The sequence below is a fragment of the Asterias amurensis genome, chromosome 3, assembly GCF_032118995.1.
Source record: "Asterias amurensis chromosome 3, ASM3211899v1".
Lineage (NCBI taxonomy): Eukaryota > Metazoa > Echinodermata > Asteroidea > Forcipulatida > Asteriidae > Asterias > Asterias amurensis.
Window position 1 is genome coordinate 26,044,621 of NC_092650.1, and position 10,026 is coordinate 26,054,646.

Here is a 10,026-nt window from a genome sequence, read left to right on the forward strand (position 1 = left end):
CCCATTTCATAAAGCCGGTAAGCACACAAATTTGCTCAGCATGAAATTTCTTCCTTGATAAAAACATGATTACCAACCAAATTTTCGTGTGATTTTCAGGATAAGCAAACAACAGCTGAATACCAGTATCAAGCAATATGCAACAAATGGAAATTTGGTTGGTAGTCCTATTTTTATCAAGGAATAAATTTCATGCTCAGCAAATTTCTGTGCTTACCGGCTTTTAAAATTGGGCCACGGTAATTTTAGAAAAGTGATATGTATCATCATTTTAGAGTGGTTTTGTTATTGTTGTCTCTGATATTGGGTTCTTTGCACAGTTCTTCCATGTTAAAGGAACACGTTGCCTTGGATCGGACGAGTTGGTCAAAACAAAAGCGTTTGTAACCGTTTTTTATATAATGCATATGGTTGGAAAGACGTTTTAAAAGTAGAATACAATGATCCACACAAGTTTGCCTCGAAATTGCATGGTTTTCCTTCTACTGTGCGAACCAACACGGTCGGCCATTTATGGGAGTCAAAATTTTGACCCCCATAAATGGCCGACGTGTTAGTCGACGAGGTAAAAGGAAAACCACGCAATTTTGAGGTATGTTTGTGTGGATCATTGTATTCTACTTTTACAACATCTTTCTACCCATATGCATTTTATGAAAAACGGTTACAAACGCTTTTCAAAGACCAACTCGACCGATCCAAGGCAACGTGTTCCTTTAACTTTGTCATGAACAATACAATTAATGTTTTACTTAACTGATTAAAGGTGCTATAATGTTGAAATTTCTCCCCCAAAAAGTTTGTGCTGTTTTACCTTTGACCTTCTTTAGGGCAGGGGTCTCAATAAACTCTACAAATGACACAATTTTCTCAGTGGGAGACTTCTGAACACAAGATGGTAGTAGACATTCAGAATGATATTCAAGATTTATGCAGTTCTGAGCATTTACTGGTTTTTGTGATCAGTTTACCTGCTAAGACCACGCCTGATACTTTACGGGGGCAACGAGGGCGATTGTCTCCATGCCCTTTAGCCTTGGAGCCATCATTGATTTAAAAAATGCTCCAGTAGAATTTTACAATTTTCCTCATAGGGTCCCCTGTACCGAAATGCCTTGGTGCCCTTGCCCTTTCAAAAACGAAGCATAAACAGGCCTTCAAGTCTCAGCTAATAATATTCAAAGTCTACAAATTGGTTTGATCTGTTTTGTTAAGTACAATAATTAGTACCTCCAATTAGTAATATTCTCTTTCATCAACCTGTTTTGAGTGTTAACATGTATTTTTATAGAGATTGTTAAGAGAGTTATTTTTAAGAGAGTTGTTGTTTAAAAACCTTTTTTTAAACTTTGATGGCAATAAAAGTATTAACGATTGAACTGATAATGTTTTCATTGTGTGTGATTAATATTTATGTCAATACTTGCATAAAACAGGTTTGAAATTGTAAGGGAAAAAAGACAGAAGAGATACTCAATACGATTCTTTTACTATATTTTATTTTACAAATTTGTACCGAAATGTCAGATCATTTTTTTTTTTGCAGTTTTAATCTATAGGTCCTTTTGGTTGGTAAGAAGTTTGCAAAAAGTAATTTTATTAATTTGGGGTTGAACAAAGACCAATTATTTACCTCGGCGAGATTTGAACCAACGACCTCCGGATCATGGTGCTATGAGGAGCCCTAGGTTAGCGGTCTTCATTTTCCCTAAAATGTCTTTATTTGGGGGGGGGGGGGGTATAGTCAACAAGGGTATTTTTTCTTGAGACCAAAATGTTCATAGTTGCTGAGATGCTATTGCATGCAACAATGTTTTGTTTGTTTGTTTGCTTAGTTGTTTTGCCAGAACTGCAAACAAAATCGCGGTTCCAGCAAAAGAAAACACATGGCACCTTGTGTTACCCTTTCTTTTGGTTATTATAGTGGTTCTTTCCCCGGGCCGCGTTTTTTTTTTTTTTTTTTTTTTTTTTTTTCGGGACAGATGAGCCAATTACCATAATGGGCGTGTTTTACCTACTTTCGGGTATTTTCGGTATTTTTTTTCCAGTACCGGGGGCCCAATTTCATAGAGTTGCTTAGCATACAAATTTGCTTAGTATCAAATTTCTTCCTTGATAAAAAAAAACAACATTACCAACCAAATTTCCACGTGATTTTCAGGATAAGCAAACAGCAGCTGCAAGCAATATGCAACAAATGGACAAAATGGTTGGTAATCCAGTTTTTATCAAGAAATAAATTTCATGCTAAGCAATTAAGGTTTTTGCTTAGCAGCTCCATGAATTTGGGCCAAGGGCAGATGAAGAACTTAAGATGCGCTTATAAATTTTATGGAAGGTGGCCTCGATCATCCGTCCTGGGAAAAAAATACGCCCGGGCCTGCTCTTAGAGCGCCCCCTTGTGACGAGAATCAATTTCATTTGAGCTCTAGTGAAATACACACTGGGGGCAAACGAATATAGCAGACGACTCACAAAAAACCGGAACCACACACATAGTTAACGCCGTACCGACAAGTTGATGTAAAACAACCAGGACAAAACCGCTGATAATTCCTAAGTAATTCGGAGGGTAAGAATGACATTGAGTCCTCATAATAATAGGCTTAGAATAATTTCATTTTATTTTCATCCATATAGTCATGATAGTCAGTGGTGCGTAGACCCAGTAACTGGAGCACTGTACTCCTTTTTCGAATTTTGACCTTATGATTATCGGTCGTCTACCTAGCGCCCCAGCCAAAACCTGTCAGGTTTTGATGAAAGTGCAACATTCTCATAAAAAAAAAAATACATGTCACACTAGACCCAGGGCGCTGTATTCCTTTTTCGAAGTTTTGACATTTTCTGTCATGACAGAAAATGTCAAATGACAGAAAGTATAAATGTCAAAATTTCGATAAAGGAATACAGGAATAAATACTCTGCCGTGCATCATGACAGCATCTGAGCATGCCATTATGATTATAAATAAGTACCTCCTTCCTTCATTAATTTTGGTTTTTACCCACACACGTCACCGATGTGTGTTAGCACTGTATTAGGCATGTTACTCAGGTGGGATTCGAACCCACGACCCTTGCCTTTCAATTCTAGATCGAGCAGTGTCTTACCAACTAGCCTAGACTACCGAGGTTGCCCGGCAGCTAGAGGCAGTTCGAATCCTATGTTTTGGCAGCGGTTACAGCAACGATATAAGAGATGTTAAATTTGCATTGGGGATAAAGAATTAATTTTGGTTTTTACCCATACACCGATGTGTGTTAGCACATTACTAAAACATCTCTTATCGTTGTGGAACCCGCTGCCAAAACATAGGATTCGAACTGCCTGTTAGATTTTATGCTGTTAATGTTCCCGCAACCTGCTTATACTTTTGCTCTCCATTTAAATGTTAGATGATTAGTTTAGTAGTACGATATTATTATTATTAACACAATATGAGTCACATGTCACTGTGAGGCTTGTTGTAGTTGTACCACTCGTGTATCTCATGGGAGGCTGGTCATCTTGCCACCAGCCAGGCTTCTGATTGATGATACCCAAGCCTACCTACATCCGTATGGACTGTAAAAGGGGTAACCCTGTTTCAGCCCTAGGAGTAGGTGGCAACAGCCTCTGGACACAAATAATTGTAGCCTACACCTTGAAGTGGCCTTCAGGCCTTGTGTGTCTGGCGACTTGCATAAAAAAAAATAGTAGACCCACTAACTGGGGCGCTGTAGGCCTATTTCTTTTTTTCAATAAAATGTCAAAATTTCGAAAAAAGGTATGTACAGCGCCCCAGTGCAGTAATTGGGTCTATGTAACAAATTTGGTTATGTACCCATACACTGTCTAGGTAGCTAGTAGTATACAAACTTTACTAAAAGTTCATTCCATTTCCCTTATCGTTTGTGATTTACACTGGGTCAACATTAGACCAAACTTCATATTTATTAAAGTCGCCAGCCAAACAGGCCTGCAATCTGTACATTGGGAGTTTGCTTGCATGTTGCTACATAGATCCAAATCTAATCTTTACATATTTAGTTAGACTCTGACCATTGCATTAAATATTAAATGTTGAGATAAGTGCATCAGTACCAGGCTCCTCCATGGTACATACTAGTTACGCATTGAATTTTTAGGCCTATTGTTCCTGTGCATGGTACAACTTGAAGCTGATACTGCATCTAGGCCTATGCATTAGTGGACACCTTAGATATATCAAGGTTCATTTCCGGGAAGACAATTTTCAAAGCTTCATCTCAAATCGACCTGCAAGAAGCCACTAATTTCAATTGTAAAGCGCATTGGTCTATTTTGGAAATGCACTATATAGGCCCTAGCCTAAATCTTTTTAACAATAATAATAATAACAACAGATTCACATTAAATAGCAGTCACACATTTTTCTGTGATGGGTTTTGGTCGTCATATCCATTCCGCCATTTCCTAGAAGTGGGCCCTAATATTATTTTAGGACTCTGTACGTATCTGTGTAGGCTTACAGCACCAAGGAAGAACTCTGGATGGTGACTACATGATTAAACTTTAAATTTAAGTTAAACTAATAATATTTATGGACAAAAATTGTAAGATTCAATGTCATATGCAAATTGATCTCCAAATCTGTTACTGCATATAAATGTTGACGCCAAAAACTGTGTTCAGAGTTGGAAAATTTTATTGATGGGGGATGGGGGAGTCAAAGTTCATATCAAAGTATAGACTGCTAGATTCGGAAAGCTTTGCATATATCATAGCCACGAACTCTGATATAAGGTCAAATTAACGATCATTTTGCCGTTTGAGAAATTGTCATCAGATTTACACTGTAGCATTGAGCCTCAGTGTAGTGTATAGACTGATGTGGCCAGCCCTTGCTGAAATACCCCCATTGAGGTGAGGTGATGTGATTGTGAAAGATCGAGGGATATAAAATAAAAATGACACAAACATTAGCTGGTATCGTTTTGCACTAAAACAGGGCATTTTTATGCCGTATCGGGCATCAACATCAAACATGCACTATTGGCTATAAAATTTAGTGTGACTGTGTGTCTTGTTTTCTCTTCTATGTTTCCAACAGGGAGCTTTTCGAGCATCGAACATATACTGTTACGCCCTAAACCTCCTTCAGTATGGGCAAGAAAGTGGCTGTGATCGGTGCCGGAGCAAGTGGCCTTGCTGCCCTCAAGTGCTGCCTGGACGAAGACCTTGAAGTAAGCTGCTTTGAGCGCTCAGACAGGGTTGGTGGCCTTTGGGCTTATCGGGAGGACAGGGACGGCCAGGGTTGCGTCTTCAAATCCACCGTCATCAACACCAGCAAAGAGATGATGTGTTACAGCGATTATCCAATACCTAAGGACTATCCTAATTTCATGCACAACACCTACATCGAGAAGTACTTCAGAAGCTATGTTGAGCACTTCGGCTTAAAGGACCACATCAAGTTCCACACCGAAGTTGAAAACGTGACCCCAGCGGTTGATTATGATTCAACTGGGAGGTGGAAGATCACCCACAAGAAGCGAGACGGTGGAGAGCGTGTGGTGGAGCATTTTGATGCTGTCATGGTCTGCATCGGTCACCACACCACACCCAGTGTTCCAATGTTCCCAGGCCTGGAGGAGTTCCAAGGTGATGTAGTCCACACCCATGACTACAAGACGCCTTTTCATCTGGTTGACAAACGAGTTGTTGTCATTGGTCTTGGTAACTCTGGAGGCGATGCAGCTGTCGAATTGGGTCGCATTGCGTCAAAGGTATTTATTTTAGCATTTGGTTGTATTACATTGTAATTTCTGATTAAAGACACTGGACACTATTGGTCATTGTCAAAGACTAGTTTTCATAGTTGATGTATCTCAACAATGCATAAAATAACAAACCTGTGAAAGTTCGAGCTCAATCAAGGTTGTGAGATATGAATGAAAGAAAAAAACACCCTTGTCGCACCATGGTCACACAAAGTTGTGTGTTTTCCGATGCGTGATTTTGAGACCTCAAAGTCTAAATCTGAGGTCTAGAAATCAATTCGTGGAAAATTACAAATTTCTTGAAAACTACATCACTTCAGAGGGAGCTATTTCTCACAACGTTTTATGCCATCAACCTTTAACCACTGCGCATAATCAAGAAACGTTTTTTGATAATATTGTTTTGAGTAATTACCAATAGTGTCCCCTGCCAGCCTTGAAAAAGATAGTCATATATTGTTTTTCGTCAATTTTTTTTGTCATGAATAATTTAAATTAAAACGAAAGATCTACAAACCACGTTACGTTAAAGTTTCAACTGAATACAGTGTCTATTTGCTGAGGAAACAGCAAAAAAAATATCTCTTTTTTTCCTGATTTGTTGAAAATTATATATCGCTGTATGACCTGCCCAGAATACAACTTTGTTGTCCGCATGAAAATCAAATCATAAACCATAGGCCAATACTGAAAAGAGACAGCAACTCTAACTGGGAATTTCTGTTGCCTCAAAATATTTATCGTGCACTTTCTCTTTTTCTTCCCTCTCTTGTTGCAACTACATTGTAGGTTTTCTTGAGTACAAGGAGTGGTGCATGGGTTTTCAACCGATTGGCAGATTATGGCTACCCTGTTGACACCGTGCTAACAAGGCGAGTTATGATGGGTTTTCCTGCAAACTTGCAAAACTTCATGGCTCAGAAGAAGCTTCAGTCTAAATTTGATCATGCCAGGTATGGCCTGCAGCCTGCGTACGGTCCAAAAAACGCTCATCCCTTTGTCAACGATGATCTACCGAATCGAATCCTAAGTGGCGCTGTAGTCATAAAGCCCAATATCTCCCGTTTCACCAAGACAGGAGTAGAATTTGAAGATGGGAGCGTCGAAGACAATATTGACTGCGTCATAATGGCGACAGGCTACACATTCAGTTTCCCGTTTATCGACTGCCCATCCTTGAAGGTGGAGAAGAATGAAGTGAACTTGTACAACTTTGTCTTCCCTCCGGACTTAAAACACCCGACTATTTGCGTGATTGGTTGCATACAGCCATGGGGTGCCATCCATCCATTATCAGAGCTGCAGAGTCGATGGGCAACTCGTGTCTTCAAAGGCCTCGCTCATCTTCCAAGCAAGCCTGAGATGGAAGCATCTATCCAGCAGAGGAAAGATGAAATGAGTAAACGCTACAAGAAATCACAGCGCCACACCATTCAAGTGGACTGGATCGAGTACATGGATACTCTAGCATCCGAGTTTGGTGCCAGACCCGATTTACTCAAGCTGTTCTTTTCGGATCCAATGCTTGCTCTTCGTTGTTTCTTTGGACCTTGCCTTCCTTATCAGTACCGTCTTATGGGTCCGGGAAAGTGGAATGGTGCCAAGGAAGCCATACAGACAGTGTATGAGAGAATTCATGCACCGTTACAGACACGCACCTGCAACCTAGCTGAGCAGAAGTCTGGATTTGTGGGCAAACTGCTGCGTCTCAGTCTGCTTGTTCTGATTCTTTGTATTTTTGTTGCCAAGCTTCTGTAAAAATCATCATATCAGATCATTGCTGAGACTTACAAAGAATTGCTTTCAAACTCATGCTGTATGTCTACAAGGCTATCAACAACCTTGCCCCTAGTTATCTTTCTGCCATGACTCAGCTCCAGAACACTGGTTCCGCTGAACACAGACCAAGACTGCGCTCCTCCACTGATCGGACTTGGCTTGTTGTCCAAAGTTCGTACAAGAAAGCTGGTGACATGACTTTCACATCTACCGCGGCTCGTCTTTGGAATGAACTTCCGATCATTTTTCGTGAAGCACCGTCTTTGTCTGTGTTCAAGCGGCAATTGAAAACTCATTTGTTTCCATGATTCACTGTTCCTAGAACTTCCTCATCGTATGGCGATAGTGCCTTTTCCGCTTATGCTCCTAAACTTTGGAACGCTTTACCTAATAACATCTGGTGCTGTAGTTCTCTTCCATAGTTTAAAACTTGCTGAAAACTCATTTATTTAAATCCTCTTACACTTAGCACGTTACATGTCTTGACAGTAGATTATTCATTGTATAATTTTTTTTTATTATGTTCTACATTTCTTTTTTGTTGTATGTATTGTTTTTTGTTCTGCGCCTCGGAATAGGGTCGTGTACACTAGATAGATGGCGCATTATAAATGCATTGTTATTATTATTATTACTGTTCTTTTGGTCCTCTTCTTTAAAGTCACCTGGAAATAGAATTGTTTTTCTTTCAAACATAAGAGTATATGCTTACGAACAATAAAACAATTTTTTTAGTAATTGTTTGTCACGATTTATATGTTTAAAAAATATATAAAGTTGTTTGGGGGGCTGACTCCGCCTACCCCTTTTGTGACGTCAATCGAGGCAGACTTTGCCTGCAATGCGTATAGTAAACACACGTGCAAAGTACATGTACGTCCAAGTCATGAGTTGGTACATTTCAAAAAGTGTTTTTTTGCATTCAGCAGCAATACACCTGGTCGGCATTGCCGGAAAAAAACAAAAAAATCTTTTTTTGAAACGTACAAACTCACGACTTGGTCCGTACATGTACTATGCAATTGTGTTTACTCTACGCATTACAGGCAAAGTCGATTTATGTCACGAACAGCGCCCTCTCGGGTCGGGGTCTACTCTTAAATTTGTAAATAACATAAGAACTGATTTTTTTAAACCTTAGCTAACTGTTTATTCACATTCCACTCATCAAAACACATATATTAGTGACAAAAGCTTTATTTTGAAAAAATACCACTTCCAGGTGACTTTAAGATGTTAAGCGCTCCATTCTTCGTGGGGCGCAATATAAATAGTTGTGTATTATTATTAAGGCGAAGGTGGAGCAGGTCTTGAACTTCACTCTTGAAGTTGCACAGTAATTTTGCTCTGGTTAGGGGTGCCTCTATGAAGAAAATGGAATTTTGTATTGGAACTTAACCAGAGGAAAATAGCTGTGTTAGTCAGGGATTTTGTGCAGATATTTTGCAGATTTGTTATTACATACATCTTTGTTGTTGCTTTGTCACAGACGGATCAAGATACTCGTTACACCATAATTTTACTGGACCAGAATTTGTATTACAATACCAGAATCAAATTGAGTTGAACACGCACTTTAGAGAAGATGGTGTACTTTATTAAAGCGTACATGTACTTTGGTTGAAAAGTATTTCCACAATCGTAGTCTTATTTTTTCACAAAGATTTTACACAATGGAGCGGCCTATTATTGTTCTGGTTAGGGACACCTCTACGAGAAAAATATCAGTTTGTATTGGAAATTTGGTTTCAAGTCAAACAAATTTATATACAAATAGTGGAACAAGTATATTATGCTGAATTTAATTTTTGTTATCATCTGTACATACTGTAGCTCACAGTTATTAAATTGTAGCCTGGGGAAAAATGTACAACTGCCTCTAGCTATGTACCGGGTAATCTTGGTAGTCTAGTTGGTAAGACACTAGAATGCTCTAGAATTGCATGGGTCGTGGGTTCGAGTAACATGCCTGTGATATTTTTTTTTTTCACAGGACTCGGGAAGTACTGAGGACATAACAGTGCTTGCTAACACACAAAATTAATATTGTTTATCCCCAATGCAAATTTAACATCTATTATATGGATTCAGACTCTTTTTCTGCAGTAAGTTTTTCAGATACAAAGAAAAGAGGGGGGTGGCTGGCTCATTTCCCATGCTGAATCTTATTTAAGCACTTGGTCTAAAACCAGGATGGGGAAGACAACTCACTGTCTATCAGGGGAGATTTGGAATTTGTGTTAAAACATGTTCACCTCCCATGAAATTTGTGACTTTACATTTTTTTCTTCAGAATCTCATCCTATTCAAGCAGGCGGACGAAACCAAAGCCAGGGCCTAAAACAAAGCAATGGTTTTAAAAATGGCATAATTTTTCAAAAAGATATCTAAAAAATGTTTCATGTTTATTTTGATTTTACATAATTTTCAGGATTATTATGGGTATAATTATTGAAATAAATTTGTAAATTAATTTATTGACTTTAATTGTTGTAAATAAAAT

At 38.9% G+C, this 10,026-nt stretch overlaps 1 protein-coding gene across 2 annotated transcripts; it reads left to right on the forward strand.

Moving 5' to 3' along the window:
• The first annotated feature begins 2,465 nt into the window (after nt 1-2,465).
• LOC139934723 (flavin-containing monooxygenase 5-like) lies at nt 2,466-9,960 on the forward strand. 2 transcript variants are annotated; one of them, XM_071929100.1, is made up of 3 exons: nt 2,466-2,572; nt 5,075-5,750; nt 6,534-9,960. In XM_071929100.1, the coding sequence occupies exons 2-3, from the start codon at nt 5,127-5,129 to the stop codon at nt 7,500-7,502; spliced, it is 1,593 nt and encodes a 530-aa protein (XP_071785201.1). In that variant the 5' UTR covers nt 2,466-2,572; nt 5,075-5,126; the 3' UTR covers nt 7,503-9,960. The 2 variants fall into 2 exon arrangements, with proteins under 2 accessions (XP_071785201.1, XP_071785202.1); XM_071929101.1 differs by lacking the exon at nt 2,466-2,572 and adding an exon at nt 4,768-4,887.
• Nucleotides 9,961-10,026: the final 66 nt, after the last annotated feature.